Consider the following 23,447-nt stretch of genomic DNA (forward strand, 5'->3'; position numbering starts at 1 on the left):
CATTTCTTTGTGCTGCCAACCCAGGCTGTATTCTGGAGAATTTTGTATTGGAAAAACAGTTTAAATATGGGCCAAGATTCTGTTTGGATGCTACATTTCAAGAGCCCTCCCCCCACATGCCTGTTGGTCCTATGTTCGTCACTGTTTTCAGACCAGGAAGGACACATTTTGCAAAGAGTTGTTCCATATGCTAGTTTGCAACAAAAATAATTGTCATGCACTGTTGCACCTATGACACAAATCTAGTGAGCACTATTGGTGCTTTCGAGACAACTGGGAACTCGGGGAAAAAAACTAGGCCAAATCATGACGTCAGTGATCTTCAGGTCAGAAAGCCGGAGCTCTAGAAAGATGCCAGAGTTTCTGAGTTGGATGACCATTCAAAACGATTTTTCCCAGTCCGAGCTTGTTTTCTTTCGAGATCCCAGTTGTCTTGAACGCACTGAAGTCGGAAGTCAGAGATTTCCGAGTTCCGAGTTTTGAACGCAGCATATTACCGGGTTTCCGGCTCTATTTAGAACTTCCCCAGGCTTACCCATATTAGGGAAGCCTGGTTCTCCACGAGGCTATCATTAAATACGTATTTTTGATTTCAAATGTAATGTTTGGACATTTCCATCAAACACAGAATAACATTAAATGTTTTTATTTTTAAGTCAAAGGGGATCTGTCAGAATTGGCGCACCAACTGCACATTTTGGCATATTGCGCACCAATATGCTTATTATAACAAACAGGGGCTCAACTTTCACTGGGGATGGCGGAAAGTTAAAATGTATCACATTTGAATGTGATTCAAAACGATGCTTGGGTGTGTTTTAGGACCATGCGGACGCCTCCGAGCGGTCGGGGTAGGCTGTTTGGAGTGTTTATCCGACTGGATAAAACATAAATAAATACATTATTTCCACCCACTTCTTAAACCAAAGTTGCGCCCCTGATAACACACACCTCTGGGAAACTCTACGATGCGTGTAAATCCAGAGGTTGTCCCTCACAGCTGTCCGGTTGTTTACGTTGCCTATAATGCTCAAGGTCACGGGATATGGGTTACCTTTGACCCGCAACTGTTAGTCAACCCTATTACAGCTCAGTGCTCGCGTCGTGGCTTTGGCGACAAATCCAGCAGCTTGATAGGCTGGAGTCACATGACTCTGCTAATCGTGAGTGTATTTCAGCGTCCACGAGAGGACTGTAGCTCTCTCCTCTGAGAGCGGCTTTGAATGAAATCCTGAATCGGAGGAGGAGGTATTTTTTGCAACCATCGCGCTACCGTTGAAACGTGTTGCCGAGCTGGGGGGAAATTCGGGAAAGGGGAGCCGCGCTGGAGCACCGCACAGCACCGACACACGACGCGGCACGAACATGCTCACGCGGGTTAAATCTGCGGTGGCCAATTTCATGGGAGGCGTTGTGGCTGGTGGCGCTAACGGTGACTGTTCCGGATCAGATCTGCCGCTGAAATTCCCCTACATGAGACCCGAGTTCCTAGGACTGACCCCGGATGAAATCGAGTGCTCCGCAGATCACATAGCGCGGCCGATTCTCATCCTCAAAGAGACGAAGAGATTGCCGTGGGCCACAGGTTACGCAGAGTAAGTACAGTAGCCTAGGCCGATGTAGCCTATAGATGCGTCCATCTTCCAAGTGTTGTCAACCCTTTAGTTTCATTGCAAGGCTGCACCCAGAGCCCATCTCTCTGCCTCAGCATCCGCTGCCTTTTACAGATAACGGTTTTGGAACTAGATTCAAATGCGTGCCACATAATAGAATTAAACATGTAGGCTATTGCCTATCATAGATTTGTGTTGTGTGTCACAGTCCAAGCTGTTATGAGAGAGCGAGAGAGAGATTGTATGAGGATGGAGGAGAAGACAGCGTCTGGGAATTATCATGTTATTTATGGCCATGGAGCTTGCGTGCAACTGACAGCTCCTTGCCTGCCTACTCCCACGCACAGCTCAGCTCAGTGAAAAAACCTTCCAATGTAGCCTGCTCATCTGTAGATGGATGTAGGCCTAATAGATATTCCTTGTGTAGACCCATGCATTTATTGGAAACGTAAACAATCCTGAAGTCCAAACTTAAATGTGTGATAATAGCAAAATGTTTGCCATAATAGCTCATTGAAATAGGCTAAGGGAATCCTTTGTCTATATGCAGTCATTTTATTCTGCACACTATTATGCTGATTTTAGTGGCCTACATGTTTCATTCTCCCATTTTATTGCCTGTTCACCGCAAGTCAACATCAACATGGCGAAGTACCATCTAAGCGCACTCGGTTACATCATCCAATACGCAGCTGTTTTCCACTTCAGAAAAGGGGGCTAGCTCTCATCAGCCCTAGGAGCTGTGTCCTTACCAGTAGCTGTGCATGAGTAAAATCACTGGGGTAGCCAAGCCATAAAAACAGCCATAATGTGGTTACAACCTATGTGTTGTGACAATTGCATTATTTGCTTTACAACCTGTTGGTTCATATGCCTTGCAACCGTGATATATAGGCCTAAGGCCGAGACAATAAGAAGACACAGTGGCAGAATAAATTCAACCACACCTTTGTTTCATCACAAAACCGGAGAGCAACCTCTGTCTGGTGAAGTCAACAAACGATATTGCATATAACAAACAGTTACATGACCTGCAGCATGGTCAAGCAAGTTCATGTTTCCGACATTTTCAGATTACTAAACAACTATTGATTTAGAACCACGGACAGTTACCGCAAGTTGCAAAGAAAACAGGAGCTGCCTCCACTATTCCAGCACCATTTCAACTTCCAATTCAACATCATCAAATCTCCTATGCTTTGTCGAATACAGTGACAACTAAAAGATACCAAAAACGATTTAGTCCAATCAACGTAAGCTAAATATGATGTGGCTGTCCATGGTTCTGATTTATGTGTGTGTTTGTGCAAGTAGAAAACACTTATAGAGAAATGCCAATGCCATCCTCCTCTCTTTCATGTTGATGAAACGGTCTATGCCTCTGTCATACAGTATACACTTTTATTTTTTGTTGTCCTAGGCTACCTGGCTAAAATGCTTGCTCGCTAGCCTAACTTCCTTTCATGGGCAACGTTAGTTAGTTAACATTAGCGTTCTACATCTAGCTACATATTGAACTTCCATCCTCTCAGTCCAGGGGCACAATGTATGAATTTATGGTTGGATCAGAATCGCCGTTATAATCATTGGCTAGTACGGAGAATTAAGTAAAACCACAAGTCCAAATCCCTATCTCCATCCATGGCTAATTTAGAAAAGGGCCAATTTTAGCTAGCTAGCTAGCCACCGGAGGACAACACCACAACGAGATGCAACAATTCAAGTTGTTTCTGTCAATGACGTATTTCTCTTGATGCTATGTGATAGGAGAAAAGCCAAATCCAAACTGGCTTCCCTTGACATTTTTTTTGTTGGTGCACCTGGACCATTCACAGTTGAGCGCTCACTCAGTTTAGCTCAACGCTGATTGGCTATTCTTTTATACTTTTTTTGATCAAGGGAGGCCAAATACTCGCTGGTTTCCAAGGCATTCAAGGCTATGGGTGGCAACTATGTCATACTCTTTATGACCAGACAGCATCAGATAGATGGCCTACACATACAGAGACAGAGGGGCGCTGTTTCGCTCGCTCGGATGCTTTCTCCGGTGAGAAACAATCAGCCTTGAATTGAAGGAAAATTATGAAAACACAGAGAGACGAAAGATAAATAATAATAAATAAAATTTAAGGGGTCAATATTTTGGGGAAGCCTGGCTTCCCTTGGTATCCATGAATACACGCCGCTGGTCCTTACATAGACATACAGCTTTCTATTTGAGTTATATGTCCCATTGATAAATCCACAGTGTACATTGAAGAATCCAACCTGTTCAAAGCTAACAGCAAACAATATAAATGAAATTCAGGTGCAAGAGATGTCAGCGTGCATCTAATATGATGTGGTTATAAAAGAGCACATTTTCTAAGCAAATTCTTATTTCAGCAGTCATGGATGAAGTAATCACAGTCTGAATAACAGACAATCAATACCCTGAACAAACCCAAAACCCAGCCGTATACCTATTTTATTCCCACAGTAAAACAGATGCATTATCCTGGTTTAGCTTACATGCATCTATACTAATGTATGAAACATGTCTTTCTGTCTCTCACAAGGAAGGACAGTGGGAAATAAGTTTTTCTTCTGGCCCATATTTGTAGGGCAATTGTGTTCTGAGAACTTCACTAGGTCATTATAGCGTGTGTGTGTGTTTGTGTCCCTCTCTCTATCTCTCTCTATCTAATCCATCCATCCATCCGGTCCCATTGCCAATATTGTAGCAAAGTAGTTCACTCAGTCGTTAGATATTAATCTCACTCATAGACGTATAGATCTCATTCCACTCTGTCTGTGGTGCAAATACAACATCCTTTCCAATGGTTTTTGTGTAGTTTGAGATTAAAATTCGTTACTCATTGATCCTTGCTTCACCAATAACCCGTCTACCAGTGTGTCTTTTTCAGAGGAAACACACAGCCATGCCCATTTCTCTCTCTCTCTCTCTCTCGACTTGAAAGATGTCAATGGCCTTGATCAGCACTGTAAAGGGCCAATGGTGGAAAAAGTCAGCCAGATCAGAGGCGGAAGGGATGACCAGGGTTGTTCTCTTGATAAGTGCGTGAATTCGACCATTTTCCTGTCCTGCTAAGCTTTCAAAATGTAATGACTACTTTTGGGTGTCAGAGAAAATGTATGGAGTAAAAACTACATTATTTTCTTTAGGAATGTACAGATACCCCAAAAATCTACTTAAGTAAAAATACTTCTTAAGTACTTTACACCACTGTACAGGGCGAATAAAACCAACACAGATTTCAGACGGATACATAATTGTTCTGTTTGTTGCATTCTCCAGATCTTCAGTGTCTTTGTGCTCTTGCTCTCGCTCTCTCTCTTTCGCTACCACTCACTCTCTCTCCCTCAGAACCAGTTGAGGATTTGTAGGAAAATCTCTCTTTCCATCTATCGTTGTCTTCATCTTTCTTCTGTCTGTCGGTCTGTCTGTCTCTTCCACTCTCTCCCGCTCTCTTTCTCTCCCCTCTTTCTCTTGGGATCATCTTTGAGAAGACTGTTTTGCCTCTGTTAATGAGTCCAGACCTAATTGGCATTTCACTGTAAGAACCATCCTCTATCATTACACACCTCAACTCTGATTATACTATCTCGCATATATTAGGCAGACACCATCTAGCTGTCCATTTTGTTAGCAACTGTAATTATATATTACAGTACTGTAAAGAGAAATGCATTATGGGGGCTCAATGGCATTCTGCTACACTGCTGTAAATTGCTGAAATCTTACAATACAATTTACATTAACGTACTGTATTACCTGTTTTGCTGTATGTTTACAGCAGCATACTGTGAATTCTGGTGCATTGTGGGAAAATGTTGTGGGCGTGGGAAATAATCTCTGGTTCATTAAACATATTTTGAGGCGTGCCTTGTATGAGGCTGTATTTGTTGCACCAGTTAGTGTGAATGCTGTACCCCACAGAATACAGTGCAATACCATATTTCTAGTCTAAAACCTTGATCTGTAAATCTACAGTAACTTCCTGGCTACAGTGCTGCCAGTAATATACTGTAATTCAGCACCACCCCACAGAATACAGTACAATACTGTATTTCTGGTATATAAAAACTTTTTCCTGTAAATCTACGGTAATGTACTGGCTACTGTGCTGCCAGTAATTTGTTGTAATTCAATACCACCCCACATAATACAGTACCATACCGTATTTGTTGAGTGCCAAAAACCTTTTGAACACTAGTGGGTATGTTGTATTGTTGTTTCTGTCTCATTAACATATTTTTAGGCATGCCTTGTAAGAGGCTGTATTTGTTGCACAGTTAGTGAGAGTGTTGTACCAATTTAGCTGAAATGTGGTAGTAGTTCTCTAACAATGTAATGTGTATAGGGGACAGATCAGAGTGGCAGCAAGACTCAAACCTTTAACGGTTGAGTGTTTAGCCCTGTAGTCACTGCCAGTTTACAAGCCTTTGTTAAGACCTATACAAGTGCAAGTGATATAAAACACCAAATATTCATTGGTATGCTGTAATATATGATTACATATTCACTGTTAGCTATTGCTGTAATTTTATTACATTACAATTTAACAATACAGTACTGTATTGCTGTTTTAGTGTATATTTACTGCAACATTCTGTAAATTATGGTGCACAGTGGACACTTTGTGAGAGGGGAAAGAAATGCTGGCTCATTAACCTATTTCGAGGCGTGCCTTGTAAGTGGGGCTATTTGTTGCAACCGTTAGTAAGAATTCTGTACCAATTTTAATTCTATGTAGTTGTAGTGCCCTAACAATTTAATGGGTATAGGGGACAGATCAGAATGTCAGCAAGTTTTAAACCTTTAGGTTGAGTGGTTTGGAAGCCTTTGTTTAGGCCTCTAGAACTGTAAGTGATATAAAACACAAAATATTCTGTAATATACAAATGTCTAATAGCCAACCTGCTTGCACCAATCCCATGTAATTACAGTAAACCATTGTTAAATACCAATATTACGTTTACAGTAGCATTTAATTTCTTACAGTATAGTAGGATAATTTTAAAGTATTGTGATGTTAGTCAACCTTAGTTTAATGCACTGATTGTAAGTTGATCTGGACAAGAGCGTCTGCTAAATGATGTAATGGCTGATAATCGGCAGTAATGAGGTAATCTGCCAATTTGACTGTCTGATCTGGAAGAAACTGTGGGGGTCATCCAGACTACTCCATACCATTGTTTTTCTCCTTGTGGCCTTCTGGCTGTTTTCTCAGTCATAACCTCCCACAAACCTTGGAGAACAGCCACTGGAGTAATCACATTGTGGCCTAGCCTCCCTGAGACTCATTGAGCTATCAGTGAAGTGGAGAGTGCAATACCACATTTTTGGCTGACAGAGGTGACACTATCTCTCTCGCTCTGTTTGACCCTTGGCTGATTGTCACACACACACACACTCGCACACAGCGAACAAGGTTTCTGCTCTGAGCAGTAGATGAGTATGGGAGATGCTGCTGCAGTTGCAGAGCAGACACCCACAGACTGGTGCTACAGTGCGGTTCAAAAGTATTTGAACAGTGACAGTTTTTGTTGTTGTTTTGGCTCTCTAACCCAGCACTTTGGATTTGAAATGATACAATGACTATGATGTTAAAGTGCAGACTGTCAGCTTTAATTTGAGGGTATTTTCATCCATATCGGGTGAACCGTAAAAAATGTACTGCACTTTTTGTACATGGTCCCCCCCCCCCCCATTTTAGGGAACCAAAAGTATTTGGACAAACTCACTTATGTGTATTAAAGTAGTCAAACGTTTAGTATTTGGTCCCATATTCCTAGCATGCAATGACTACATAAAGCTTGTAACTGTACAAACTTGTTGGATGCATTTGTAGTTTGTTTTGGTTGTGTTTCAGAATATTTTGTGCCCAATAGTAAATAATGTATTGTGTCACTTTTATTGTAAATAACAATAGAATATGTTACTGAACACTTCTACATTCATGTGGATGCTACCATGATTACAGATAATCCTGAATGAATTGTGAATTGTGAATTATGATGAGTGAGAAAGTTAGAGGCACAAAGATCATACCCCCCAAGACATGCTAACCTCTCACCATTACCAATAACATGGGAGGTTAGCATTTTTTGGGGGGTATGATACTGTACTCATGTGAATATTCTAAAATCAGTGTGTGATGGCATAGTCCACACAAAATGTACTTTTCGCTTAAGTCTTCATATGCCGAATACAAATCTAAAGTTCAATGTGTTTCCATCACATTTTCAACTACCTATAGTTTTGTCACAAAAACTGTTGCATTAAATAGCAAATGTGCCTACTCTGGTCTTAACACGTGCACTCTAGCCAACAGCTCGTAGATACAGTGTGAGTAGGCTGTGCGGATAGGCTAGCCTACATGATGAGATTTATTATGGAAAGAGCGACAATATTTGTATTTGTCAAACGGCAGTCAAGCATCGATCATCATGTCACCAGAATAAGACCCTCAATATTTATTGGAAAGGAGCATCAAGATCACCACCCTGTGAAGTTCATCATAACTTATTTTATCTGTAGCCTAATAAACTGCATGATTTTCTGAGTTGTAGTGGGAGGACCACACACCATATCACGTGACTCCAAGTGTATTTAAATATGATGGGCTCCCGAGTGGCGCAGCGGTCTAAGGCACTATAGACCCCCTGGTTCGATTCCAGGCTATATCACAACCGGCCGTGATTGGGAGTCCCATACGGCGGTGCACAGTTGGCCCAGCGTCGTCTGAGTTTGGCCGGTGTAGGCCATCATTGTAAATAAGAATTTGTTCTTAACTGACTTGCCTAGTTAAATAAAGGTAAAATAAAAAATTAATAAAATGATGGTTATTATATCCATATTTGCGCATAAAGGCGTTTCCATCGCCATTTCTCGCATAATTATTTTTACTGATCCCACCATGTCGAACGATCAAATTACAGAGTCTGTTGGCATTTATAAAATTGTACTGAAACGTCCTGTTTCCATCACAGCTGTCATAATATAAAAAAAATGTATATACGGTATGACTTTACTCGCATAAAAACTGTGGATGGAAACGTGGTTTAACTTTCTCACTCCTCATTGATCATTGTCTCCGCTAACCTCCCCCTTCTCCAACCTCCCCCTTTTCGCCCTTCTCCCTGTCTGTTTCATCCAACTTCCCCCTTCTCCCTGTCTGGCTCAACTAATCCCCCTCGTTTGATCATATGTACACGCTGACAGAGATGGGCAGTATTTCTGTTACATGTATTTGAAATATGTATTTAAATTACTTCTAAGTATCTTGTAATTTGAATTACATTGAGCTGAACAATACTCCAATGTATTTTATAACAGTATACTTTCGAGAGCTGTATTTGTATTTTCAAAATACAAAATACTTTTCTATACCATTTTCTTTTTGTGTGTATATATAGCAGTTCACATTTGGTGGCTCCCTTTCACCCTGCACTGGTATCAGAAGTCTGATGGCACTATGGTGTGATAAGTGTCTGCTAAATGTACTAAATAATAAAAGTATATGAACAATTGCAAAGCATGCTGAGTATTATTCTAATGCACTCCACCCTCAAACAAGGCCAATAATAATACCCAGTGTGCTTTGCAGTTCATTTAGGTATCTCAATTTTCACATATACATTTACATCTTGGTCATTTAGCAGACACTATTTTCCACAGTGCATTCAACAAAGATAGATAAACAACAACATATCACAGTCATAGCAAGAAAAAAGTTAATGTAAACTGTTACTGAGAATGTTGTTGCTGTTCGGCCGGCTGCTTGCAACTGTATATTTGCATTTGAAAATACAAAAATACATGTGTTTTAAGTAAATACAATTATTTTGTAGTTTATTTTGATACATTGATCTTTATGGTATTTTTTAAATTATATTTTGTAATTTTTGCACATCACTGCATGCTTACTACGTCCTGCTGACCTCTTGCCAGGTCCCCCTCGAAAAATAGGTTTCTAACCTCAAGTGTGTTTTCCTTGTTAAATAAAGGCTAAATAAACAAAATAGAAAATCATCAATGGTTGCAATTAAATGTGCTGAGGTAAAGGGATGAATACTCATGAAAAACAGTACCACCCTCTCTTAGATGGCATCTCCATTAGATGGGAAGGATGAGTCAGAGCTGTGCGTGCGCTCATGTTTATCATCTGTTGGCTGTAACTTGAAATCTGGAGGTTTTTACAAGACCAGTTTTCTTTTTCCTGCTACACTCCTTGAAACAAATGTAGATTTGTTCTTAAAGGGGTGCAAACACTAGTCACTGTAGTGGTACCCTGTAAGGTACACCTTTGTACCTTTTTTAGTTATAGGTACATAATACTTCAGATAGTACAGTGCATTCAGAAAGTATTCAGACCCTTTGCTATGAGACTTGAAATTGAGCTCAGGTGCATCCTGTTTCCATTGATCATCCTTGAGATGTTTCTACAACTTGATTGGAGTCCACCTGTGGTAAATTCAATTGATTGGACATGATTTGGAAAGGCACACACCTGTCTATATAAGGTCCCACAGTTGACAGTGCATGTCAGAGAAAAAACCAAACAACGAGGTCGAAGGAATTGTCCGTAGAGCTCCGAGACAGGATTGTGTCGAGGCACAGATCTAGGGAAGGGTACCAAAAATGTCTGCTGCATTGAAGGTGCCCATGAAAAAAGTGGCATCCATCATTCTTAAATGGAAGAAGTTTAGAACCACCAAGACTCTTCCTAGAGCTGGGCGCCCGGCCAAACTGAGCAATCGGGGGAGAAGGGCCTTGGTCAGGGAGGTGACCAAGAACCCGATGGTCACTCTGTGGAGATGGGAGAACCTTCCAGAAGGACTACTATTTCTGCAGCACTCCACCAATCAGGCCTTGATGGTAGAGTGGCCAGATGGAAGCCATTCCTCTGTAAAAGGCACATGACAGCCCGCTTGGAGTTTGCCAAAAGGCACCTAAAGGACTCTCAGACCATGAGAAACAAGATTATCTGGTCTGATGTAACCAAGACTGACTCTTTGGCCTGAATGCCAAGCGTCCCTACGGTGAAGCATGGTGGTAGCAGCATCATGCTGTGGGGATGTTTTTCAGCGGCACGGACTGGAAGACTAGTCAGGATCGAGGGAAAGATGAACGGAGCAAAGTAGAGAGATGCTCCAGAGCGCTCAGGACCTCAGACTGGTGCGAAGATTCACCTTCCAACAGGACAACGACCCTAAGCACACAGCCAAGGCAACGCCGGAGTGGCTTCGGGACCAGTCTCTGAATGTCCTTGAGTGGCCCAGCCAGAGTCCGGACTTGAACCCGATCTAATATCTTTGGAGAGACCTGAAAATAGCTGTGCAGCGACGCTCCCCATCCAACCTGACAGAGCTTGAGAGGATCTGCAGAGAAGAATGAGAGAAACTCTCCAAATACAGGTGTTCCAAGCTTGTAGCGTCATACCCAAGAAGACTCGAGGCTGTAATTGCTGACAAAGGTGCTTCAACAAAGTTCTGAGTAAAGGGTCTGAATACTTATGTAAATGTGATACTTCTTTTTATTTGTATTTTTTTTAGCAAACATTTCTAAAAAAAACTGTTTTTGCTTTGTCATTATGGGGTATTGTGTGTAGAATGATGAGGAACAAAAACAATGTAATCAATTTTAGAATAAGGCTGTAACGTAGCAAAATGTGGAAGAAGTCAAGGGGTTTGAATACTTTCCCAATGCACTGTACCTTTCTTACATATAGTCCACAGGTACAAAATAATGCCTTTATACAGTGAGGGAATTAAGTATTTGATTGTAGGTTGGCCGGGGTGTTATGCATATCCCAGTTTAGGTCACCAAGCAGTATGAACTCTGAGGATAGATGGGGGGCAATCAGTTCACATATGGTGTCCAGGGCACAGCTCGGGGCTGAGGGTGGTCTGTAGCAAGCGGCAACAGTGAGAGACTTATTTCTGGAAAGGTGGATTTTTTTTAGAAGTAGAAGCTCAAACTGTTTGGGCACAGACTTGGATAGTACGATAGAGCTCTGCAGGCTATCTCTACAGTAGATTGCAACCCCACCCACTTTGTGAGTTCTATCTAGATGGAAAATGTTGTAGTTGGGGATGGAAATTTCAGAATTTTTGATGGCCTTCCTAAGCCAGGATTCAGACACTGCTAGGACATCTGGGTTGGCGGAGTGTGCTAACGCAGTGAATAACTCAATGATTATGGTACAAATGTGCCTTTTAATATACCGCCACAGTGACAAAGCCGTTAGTTCCTTTTAAGTGGCATAAAGTCATCATTGTACTTTATGGTGGGTATTGAGGGTACACATAATATGTTTGTACCCTGGGAAACAAATGTACCTTCACCGTGAGTGTGATGATTGTGCCTTTTTTTATATTCAAAATATTGGGTACGGAAATGTACCATTATACTAGATTATCCATACATGTACCCAAAAAGGTACCAAACAGTACCATGTCAGATCGTTATGTGTACCTCTGAAGGTACATAATGTGTATTTTGATATTTTTGTACACCAGGGCGCAGTTTTTCAAATGTTATCTGATCGGATTTGGCAATCGGATAGGATTAAATGCATAGAAATATAATGAATAGAATGGGCGTATCGTTGACTAGACTTGGGACGCCCATTCTATTAATTATATTTCTATGCAAAACTTTTGAAAAACTGGGCCCAGGGAACAATTTGTACCCTAACCATAGGGTGAAGAAAATTGGAGGTGAAGCGTTTTTGGATAATTGACGGTAAAGGTCATTTTGGGTCAACTTGGGTCAACTTTGAGCACCTCTATATCCTGGGTCAACTTTGAGCACCTCTATATCCTAAATGTTTTGGCATTCAGGTCCAAAATGTAACTTTCTGACCACTTCTACGTATGGCAAGTTTCGTTCAAATCAAATGCGGTGCCATCAAAAAGTGATTAAAATCAAATGGAACAACTCCGTACCCTTATTTCTAAGAGTGTAAGTAGCTAATCCAGTATGTTTGGTATGTGCTCCCCTCTCCTCTCTAGGGTGATCAATGCAGGTAAGAGTGCCCTGAATGAGGACCAGGCGTGTTGTGAGGTGGTGGTGGTGAGAAAGAGACCAGGAGACTCCACCACCCCCAGTAAGACCCCCACTGCCAAGAGAAGATCCTCGCTGCCCAACGAAGAAGGCCTGGGGTTGAAGGAGAACAGTGCGGTGAGAGACCGACGCAAACACACACAGGCGCACACACACACATGGGTGCACATACAGGTACAGTGAGGGAAAAAAGTATTTGATCCCCTGCTGATTTTGTACATTTGCCCACTGACAAAGAAATGATCAGTCTAATTTAAATAGTAGGTTTATTTGAACAGTGAGAGACAGAATAACAACAAAAAAATCCTGAAAAAACGCATGTCAAAAATGTTATAAATTGATTTGCATTTTAATGAGGGAAATAAGTATTTGACCCCTCTGCAAAACATGACTTAGTACTTGGTGGCAAAACCCTTGTTGGCAATCACAGAGGTCAGACGTTTCTTGTAGTTGGCCACCAGGTTTGCACACATCTCAGGAGGGATTTTGTCCCACTCTACTTTGCAGATTTTCTCCAAGTCATTAAGGTTTTGAGCCTGACGTTTGGCAACTCGAACCTTCAGCTCCCTCCACAGATTTTCTATGGGATTAAGGTCTGGAGACTGGCTAGGCCACTCCAGGACCTTAATGTGCTTCTTCTTGAGCCACTCCTTTGTTGCCTTGGCCGTGTGTTTTGGGTCATTGTCATGCTGGAATACCCATCCACGACCCATTTTCAATGCCCTGGCTGAGGGAAGGAGGTTCTCACCCAAGATTTGACGGTACATGGCCCCGTCCATCGTCCCTTTGATGCGGTGAAGTTGTCCTGTCCCCTTAGCAGAAAAACACCCCCAAAGCATAATGTTTCCACCTCCATGTTTGACGGTGGGGATGGTGTTCTTTGGGTCATAGGCAGCATTCCTCCTCCTCCAAACACGGCGAGTTGAGTTGATACCAAAAAGCTCGATTTTGGTCTCATCTGACCACAACACTTTCACCCAGTTCTCCTCTGAATCATTCAGATGTTCATTGGCAAACTTCAGACGGCCCTGTATATGTGCTTTCTTGAGCAGGGGGACCTTGCGGGCGCTGCAGGATTTCAGTCCTTCACGGCGTAGTGTGTTACCAATTGTTTTCTTGGTGACTATGGTCCCAGCTGCCTTGAGATCATTGACAAGATCCTCCCGTGTAGTTCTGGGCTGATTCCTCACCGTTCTCATGATCATTGCAACTCCACGAGGTGAGTTCCTACATGGAGCCCCAGGCCGAGGGAGATTGACAGTTATTTTGTGTTTCTTCCATTTGCGAATAATCGCACCAACTGTTGTCACCTTCTCACCAAGCTGCTTGGCGATGGTCTTGTAGCCCATTCCAGCCTTGTAGGTCTACAATCTTGTCCCTGACATCCTTGGAGAGCTCTTTGGTCTTGGCCATAGTGGAGAGTTTGGAATCTGATTGATTGATTGCTTCTGTGGACAGGTGTCTTTTATACAGATAACAAGCTGAGATTAGGAGCACTCCCTTTAAGAGTGTGCTCCTAATCTCAGCTCGTTACCTGTATAAAAGACACCTGGGAGCCAGAAAAACTTCTGATTGAGAGGGGGTCAAATAATTATTTCCCTCATTAAAATGTAAATCAATTTATAACATTTTTGACATGCGTTTTTCTGGATTTTTTTGTTGTTATTCTGTCTCTCACTGTTCAAATCAACCTACCATTAAAATTATAGACTGATCATTTCTTTGTCAGTGGGCAAAGGTACAAAATCAACAGGGGATCAAATACTTTTTTCCCTCACTGTACAGCGCATTCGGAAAGAATTCAGACCCCTTGACTTTTTCCACATTTTGTTACGTTACAGCCTTATTCTAAAATTAATTAAAACAAAATACCCCATAATGACAAAGCAAAAACAGGTTTTTATGTATAATGTATAAAACAAATAAAAAACATTATTTGCATGTATTCAGACCCTTTGCTATGAGACTCAAAATTGAGCTCTGGTGCATCCTGTTCCCATTGATCATCCTTGAGATGTTTTTACAACTTGATTGAAGTCCACCTGTGGTAAATTCAATTGATTGGACATGATTTGGAAAGACACACACCTGTCTATATAATGTCTCACAGTTGACAGTGCAGGTCAGAGCAGAAACCAAGACATGAGGTCGAAGGAATTGTCCGTAGAGCGCAGAGACAGGATTGTGTCAAGGCACAGATCTTGGGAAGGGTACCAAAACATTTCTGCAGCATTGAAGGTCCCCAAGAACACAGTGGCCTCCATCATTCTTAAATGGAAGAAGTTTGGAACCACCAAGACTCTTTCTAGAGCTGGCCCCCCAGCCAAACTGAGAAATCTGGGGAGAAGGGCCTTGGTCAGGGAGGTGACCAAGAAAATTATGGTCACTCTGACAGAGCTCCAGAGTTCCTCTGTGGAGATAGTTGTCCTTCTGGAAGGTTCTCCCATCTCTGCAGCACTCCCCCAATCAGGCCTTTATGGTAGAGTGGCCAGACAGAAGCCACTCCTCAGTAAAAGGCACATGACAGCCTGCTTGGAGTTTGCCAAAAGGCACCTAAAGGACTCTCCGACCATGTGAAACAATGTTCTCTGGTCTGATGAAAACAAGATTGAACTCTTTGGCCTGAATGCCAAGCGTCACGTCTGGAGGAAAGCTGGCACCATCCCTACGGTGAAGCATAGTGGTGGCAGCACCATGCTGTGGAGATGTTTTTCAGCGGCAGGGACTGGGAGACTAGTCAGGATTGAGGGGAAGATGAACGGAGCGAAGTACAGAGAGATCCTTGATGAAAACCTGCTCCAGAGCGATCAGGACCACAGACTGGAGTGAAGGTTCACCTTCCAACAGGACACTGACCAAGAAAACGCAGGAATGGCTTCGGGACAAGTCTCTGAATGTCCTTGGGTGTCCCAGCCAGTGCCCGGACTTGAACCCGATCGAACATCCCTGGAGAGACCTGAAAATAGCTGTGCAGCGACGCTCCCCATCCAACCTGACAGAGCTTGAGAGGATCTGCAGAGGAGAATGAGAGAAACTCCCCAAATACAGGTGTGCCAAGCTTGTAGCGTCATACCCAAGAAGACTCGAGACTGTAATCGCTGCCAAAGGTACTTCAATAAAGTACTGAGTAAAGGGTCTGAATACTTATGTAAATGTGCACACACAGACAGTCTCTTTATCTCCTCTCTCTCTCACACTCTCTCTATGCGTAAGCACACACAGACACACTTGTCTCTTTCTCTTAATCCATGATACTGTTGAGATGTAACCCATAGGCCATGCACATCCACTGGCCTTTCTTTTTCTGAGAAACCTATACCTTCTCTAGAGAGGATGTCTGTGGTCTACTGCTTCCTGTGTTGCCTATTGCCCTGAGCAGGCCAGGGGTGACTGTCACTCAGCCAGTGCCAGCAGGCACAGCACAGCATCCCTCACTGATTGGTTTGACCTATGTAGCGTACACATGTGATTGGTCAGAGTGAGTCATAATGCGTTACTCCAGTATCGCTGTCTTACAGAGCGAGCTCGTTACTTGACACCTACAAAATGACAAAACAAACCGAAATGAAATGTCTTAACACCAACATTTCAGCTTTGTTTTTCATTGCTCTTATCCACTCATGCAATACATTACCTTCATCTCTCCTGCCATAGTTTGAATGCTTTTGTATTTGAAGCAGCAGGGTACACATGTAACCTCCAGTTGTTTGATGACAATTGCCTCTCCTCTCCTCTGACATAATTGACTCGCCTTTTTTCCCGGCTGTTGCAAGCCCACTGTAGAGAGACACACACACACACACACACAGAGAGAGAGAGAGAGAGAGACCGACACAGAGCGTTTGGGCAGAACTCAACAACCCTTATGTACTGTATGTTCAACAGGGGTCATTTGTCATTCAAGCACCTCTTTCTCTCCCATTTGATTACTTAGTGCTCTGAGAAGCTGTACTGATGTATCTAATAATAGCAGGCAATTCCATTGAAACAGTAGTGTGGATGAATTAATGGGGATGGTTTATTATGTAGAGTTTAATGTGTATACACTGATCCTCTTATAGCGCCCTTCAAGGGACAAAACAGACGGGTTTCTGGAAAGTTTGTCTCTTGGCCAGAAACACACATATGGGCCTGGTACTACATCGACTGGCACGATATACTTTGTACATACTGTATTATAGCAACAGTTGGCCAGTTATAACTACAGTAGTTTGGTAACTCATTTAGAAATCCTCCCTAATGAAGGATGAACTGTGATTAAACACCATGAAAATAATCAGTGTAAAATAGATTCAGCATATTAATCCGACATGGCCACCTCCAGGAAAATGTTTGATCAAATTGAACACACAATAATAGACACTTCTGTATTGCAATATTTAGCTTTCTAAGTGTGTGTGTTTGTTTGTGTGTGTGAGGTTATGATAGCATTGATTTGCTATCAATGTAATTGAAAAATAGACTACAAAGTATCCATTCTATTTCTAAGCAAACATATTTATATTGTCCCCCCACACACACACACACACACCCACCCCTACAGGACTCAGAGGGTCTAGTATTCCACTACTGGGCATTGTTTGACGGCCATGCCGGCTCCGGAGCTGCAGTAGTGGCCTCCAAGCTCCTCCAACACCACATCGTCGAGCAGCTCCAGTCTGTCCTCGAGGTCCTAAAGAACCATGCCGTTTTACCGCCCACCATCTTTGGCGAGAAGTCTAATCACCAAATGACCCCCGGGATCCACCGGGCAACCCTGACCCGGGCCGCATCACTCCGTGGAGCCACTGGCGCCCCCAGCTCCCCCTGCACCCCTCCACCACAGAGGTTATTCACAGAGAAGAAGATCCAGCACGATAGCCTGGTGATGGGAGCCATGGAGAATGCCTTCAAGGAGATGGTGAGTGCCTGCCATGGCTGCTGTTGTTGCTTTGTGTGCATCTCAATGAGCCACTATTGTTTGAGGTAGAATATCAGAGTTGTGGAGATGTTGCCTCTGTCCTGGTTAAATGTGCCTTTGTAGGTATTTTTCCTCACAGACCTCTCCCTCCCACCTCAGCCCCGACCCCTCATCCCACCACCACCTTCATCCAGTTCTAACGTACCTAGTCACTCTCCATATCATCTCTCCACCATGTCTATTCATCTCATCACATCCTCCAGGTCTCAATCCACACAAAGAATAGCCCACCATCTGGTGTGAGGTGTATCAGTATATACAATGCTCAACCTAAAAATAGAACTGAATGTCACTGAGTGTACTAAGACCTAATACAGTGATAGCTTCAGTTCCATCTGTATGCTTAACTTAAAGAGTAATTGATTATTGATTCATGTTATCAACCATCTAAATCGCTGTCCTTCGTAAAATGTGATATGTTCTCGGATATTTAGCTTCCTAAATAGTTTCCTCCGGTTGTCTTCCTGAGGATATTGCTTTATCTCTACTTTCGTTATCTCTTCTTTTTCATACTTGTGGCTGACATAGCCTTAAAGGGGCAATCTGCAGTTCAAACAATAACAAAGCGAATACCCCACCACTGATTTGGTAAATAGCTGAGGGATGGGGCTGGAGAAATATAACCACTCTCAAATTCATAGACGGGGCTATGGATGCAAGGACGGACCATTCACAAGATCAAAATGATAGTTTTAACCATGTTTTGAGGCTATACAGTGTTAGTTTACAATTACTTTGTTCACAAACAAAGGAGTAAAACAAGCGTATATTGTGGGTTTTGATGGCCTAGCACAATTTAACTAAGCTCATAAGGCATTTATAAATTATATTCTTAAAAACTCAATGGGCACATACAATCACAGATTGCCCCTTTTAACCTCAATGCACACAACACAAATGATTAAGTGCATTATATGCAACACATTCATATAAAATCCCAAGTGGCAGATAATTACAGTCAGAGATTGGCAGTATTTCTGTTACATGTATTTGAGATACAGTGGGGAAAAAAAGTATTTAGTCAGCCACCAATTGTGCAAGTTCTCCCACTTAAAAAGATGAGAGGCCTGTAATTTTCATCATAGGTACACGTCAACTACGACAGAAAATTGAGGAAATAAAATCCAGAAAATCACATTGTATGATTTTTAATGAATTTATTAGCAAATTATTGTGGAAATAAGTATTTGGTCACCTACAAACAAGCAAGATTTCTGGCTCTCACAGACCTGTAACTTCTTCTTTAAGAGGCTCCTCTGTCCTCCACTCGTTACCTGTATTAATGGCACCTGTTTGAACTTGTTATCAGTATAAAAGACACCTGTCCACAACCTCAAACAGTCACACTCCAAACTCCACTATGACCAAGACCAAAGAGCTGTCAAAGGACACCAGAAACAAAATTGTAGACCTGCACCAGGCTGGGAAGACTGAATCTGCAATAGGTAAGCAGCTTGGTTTGAAGAAATCAACTGTGGGAGCAATTATTAGGAAATGGAAGACATACAAGACCACTGATAATCTCCCTCGATCTGGGGCTCGACGCAAGATCTCACCCCGTGGGGTCAAAATGATCACAAGAACGGTGAGCAAAAATCCCAGAACCACACGGGGGGACCTAGTGAATGACCTGCAGAGAGCTGGGACCAAAGTAACAAAGCCTACCATCAGTAACACACTACGCCGCCAGGGACACAAATCCTGCATTGCCAGACGTGTCCCCCTGCTTAAGCCAGTACATGTCCAGACCAGTCTGAAGTTTGCTAGAGTGCATTTGGATGATCCAGAAGAGGATTGGGAGAATGTCATATGGTCAGATGAAACCAAAATATAACTTTTTGGTAAAAACTCAACTCGTCGTGTTTGGAGGACAAAGAATGCTGAGTTGCATCCAAAGAACGCCATACCTACTGTGAAGCATGGGGGTGGAAACATCATGCTTTGGGGCTGTTTTTCTGCAAAGGGACCAGGACGACTGATCCGTGTAAAGGAAAGAATGAATGGGGCCATGTATCGTGAGATTTTGAGTGAAAACCTCCTTCCATCAGCAAGGGCATTGAAGATGAAAGTGGCTGGGTCTTTCAGCATGACAATGATCCCAAACACATCGCCCGGGCAACGAAGGAGTGGCTTCGTAAGAAGCATTTCAAGGTCCTGGAGTGGCCTAGCCAGTCTCCAGATCTCAACCCCATAGAAAATCTTTGGAGGGAGTTGAAAGTCCGTGTTGCCCAGCGACAGCCCCAAAACATCACTGCTCTAGAGGAGATCTGCATGGAGGAATGGGCCAAAATACCAGCAACAGTGTGTGAAAACCTTGTGAAGACCTACAGAAAACGTTTGACCTGTGTCATTGCCAACAAAGGGTATATAACAAAGTATTGAGAAACTTTTGTTATTGACCAAATACTTATTTTCCACCATAATTTGCAAATAAATTAATAAAAAATCCTACAATGTGATTTTCTGGATTTTTTTTCCTCATTTTGTCTGTCATAGTTGACGTATGATGAAAATTACAGGCCTCTCTCATCTTTTTAAGTGGGAGAACTTGCACAATTGGTGGCTGACTAAATACTTTTTTTCCCCACTGTATGTATTTCAATTACTTCCAAGTATTTTGTAATGTGTATTACACTTGGCTGAACTACACCCAAAGGTAATTTGTAGCAAGATTCAAAATACAAAATACTTTTCTATACTTTTTTTTTTATAGCGGTTCACAATTTTGTGGCCCCCTTTCAATCTGCATTGGTATCAGAGGTCTGATGCACTATGGTGTGATAAGAGCATCTGCTAAATTAACAAAATATAAATGTATATGTAAAAATGAACAATTGCAAAGCATGCTGAGCAGGGACGGCCTGTTCAATAGGGCGATATGGGCGACGCACTGCCAAACGGGAAAAGGAAGGGATTTTTTTTCTAATCAATTATATCACGGCAACAGTAGTTATCAGTGTTCACGTCTGATCTGCCAGCCACTAAATGTCAAATCAGGCTAAAGTCGTGCTTCAAATGGCCCCGCCCGTTTTTGGGGCGATTTCAGTCAAGTTGAAAATCGCCCAGAAGTCTCTCATAGCCTGTCATGTAAAATCTATTTTTTTCAAATTTCAAAGCTTTCAATACATTCTCTATGGGGGTCTGTGGGCTTGCACTTACGCGCTTTCGTCATACGTGACGTAACCATGAACGTAACTAAGACAATAGCGGCTAGCAGCGTCTCTGTTGCGACCTGCAGTGTGGCGTTATTTTATGTTTTTAATTTGTAGACTTAGTTTACAAACATTCTGCCAACCATGGATTTCCAGTGGTTGGTTTTGGACTGATCTTGTTGATCGTGTACATACCCGCTACGAACGGACTAAATAATGAAAACGCTGCTGGCAGCGGAATCCCAATACAGCTGGGAGACTTGGCTGGATGACAGAGTCCCGGACAGAGAAGTGGAGCCGGCCGGCTTCACCCTGGTCAGAGCGGACCGCGATCCTGGTAAGAGAGCGACTCTGTACCCCGACATTGAACTGCTTTTGTTGATAAAACAAGTTTACTGGAGAACGGAGACCAAGTAGAGACTTTGGACAGGGTGGATAATGGTATAATATAGGCAGTTTATTCAGAGGTAAAGATATCTGGAATAGCGTGCACGGACCCGTTCGTCAAACTCGTAGGGAGTTTATCAGAAGAGAGCCCCGAAACATTGTGTGCTGACATTTTATACAATAAAATGAAGTAGGTTGAATCTAGTAGTTCTGATCTTCTGATTGGTCCTGATGAGTTGGGCGAGGTCCCCTCCAGGTTAGTATCACTGTTGCATTGGCTCTGAGTCGGGTTCTCTGTCTTCAGATGTTCAGCCTAAGAGAAGGGGATTTTTGTGTGTGTGTGTGTGTGTGTGTGTGTTTAACAGTGATGATGTGTGTGTGTGTGTGTGTGTGTGTGTGTGTTTATCAGTGATGATGTGTGTGTGTGTGGGTGTGTGTGTGTGTGTCCTCAGAGCAAGAACTCGTGAGTTGGAAGAACTGAGAGACCTATGGCGTGGGTGTTGTCCTTAGCCACCTGCTGACAAGGCTGACAAGATAGGACTCTTTTGTTCATTGTTATAGGATAGGAACAGCATTGATTGAAAACAAACGCCCAACACAAAATGGGTCATGCACAAGATTTTAGTCAGACCAAGCTATAACATTATATATTTACTACGACAGTACATTCAAACAAAAGCTAATATAACAAAGGCATCAGAGATTATTTATAATCTGTCACAGAAACTGGAATCCATCTCCCCAGATCAGTCAATAAATGCTTCTGGTATTGACTTATATGCTGCCCCTGTCTTCATGTTGTTGCTGGACATATCTTTTTTAAAATGTGTGTAGGTCACCTAAATCATCAGAAAAATTGCCCCTCCTGAGAATTTTTTCAGGAGCCGCCACTGATGCTGAGTATTATTCTAGTGAGCTCCGCCCGAAACGAGGCCAATAGTAATACCCAGTGTGCTTTGCAGTTCATTTTGGCATGTTTATTTTCACATGCACATTTACATTTTGGTCATTTAGCAGACACTCTTATCCAGAGTGACTTACAGTCAGTGCATTCAACTAAGGTAGATAAACAACAACATATCACAGTCATAGCAAGTAAAACGTTTCTGTAACCGTTACGGATTAAACAAACAACTAAAGCTGAACTGTTTTCTCTAGTATACATAGTCTTTCCTATACTGATCAGTATAGACTTGTGTAATTCCTTGCTCTGCTGAGTTTCTGATTATCGCCACGGTGTGCTTTCTGTGTGTGTTTTTATACAATGTATTTTACGCACCAGTGCATAATCTGTCATTTACACACGCAACTCTGATAGAGTATCTCTTTACGCATGTCCTTTGTATACATTCCTGTGTGCTATTTTCCATTTTGCCTTTATTTTTAATGTTGTTTTTCATGTTGCCTCTATACACTGATGTGATAATGGTGTATATTTGTTTTCTATATAGTTATTCACCTGTCATGTAACATTTACCTGTCCCCACCTCTATTTCTAGATACACGTCAGCCCTCGTCCACAACGCTGCCTAATTTTTAAATAAATACATTGATCTTTATGGTATTTTGTAATTGTATTTTCTCATTTTTGCCCAGCCCTGATTAGTCAGTTACCAACAGCTGTTTTATAGGCAGCTGTCTATTCCTTGTGACCTTACTCATAGTATTTTTCATATGCAGACTTGAAGCTTGTCGTCTCTCAGAGATGGTATACTGTATATGGCCTCTAGATGGCAATGTATGTTAATATGGGATGCTCTCAAGTCTCCCACCCTGAGCTCCTTCCCATGTAAATTAAATCTGCCCGACGCAAGCTTATCCTAACTCATGTTCCCCTAAAATGTAGTAAGGCTAAGGCCAGTGAAACTGCCTGCATTTTGAAGAGCCTGCGGCGCAATCAGCCAGGAGCAAGATACTGTAACCTTTAAAGAGCATTACCTGCTGCGGGGCTTAGTCATACTATACATCAGGGCAGAAAGGATGTATAGTACAGTAGTATGGGAGATGAATTTATGAACATATCCTTTCTCTAGACTGAGTACACTTTAGGCTTACTCCGGCTGACCCTACTGTATGTGTTGGCTGTTTTTTTGAACTCATACCGACTTCAGCTGTCTTCCAACCCCCACAGAGTTTGAAAGGATCTATTGTTGCATATCTTTACATTGTCTCAGAATGTCCTGCATTTCCCAGTGTTCCATTGGTTCCATTGCGCCAGGCAAGCTCAAGCAAAGAATTATGTACTCTTTGAACTCGGGTCT

At 42.3% G+C, this 23,447-nt stretch overlaps 1 protein-coding gene across 1 annotated transcript in view; it reads left to right on the forward strand.

Annotated features, from left to right (window-relative positions):
• Positions 1-1,365: 1,365 nt before the first annotated feature.
• LOC311146524 (protein phosphatase 1H-like) overlaps positions 1,366-23,447 on the forward strand; it is a gene marked incomplete at both ends in the record, with an annotated part of 53,727 nt that continues 31,645 nt past the window's right edge. The window contains 3 exons of the mRNA XM_084183043.1: positions 1,366-1,595; positions 12,636-12,801; positions 17,231-17,587. Coding sequence (XP_084039169.1) covers positions 1,366-1,595; positions 12,636-12,801; positions 17,231-17,587 — 753 coding nt within the window. The remainder of the gene's footprint in view (positions 1,596-12,635; positions 12,802-17,230; positions 17,588-23,447) is intronic.

The sequence above is a fragment of the Coregonus lavaretus genome (assembly GCF_964263955.1).
Source record: "Coregonus lavaretus genome assembly, chromosome: 19".
Lineage (NCBI taxonomy): Eukaryota > Metazoa > Chordata > Actinopteri > Salmoniformes > Salmonidae > Coregonus > Coregonus lavaretus.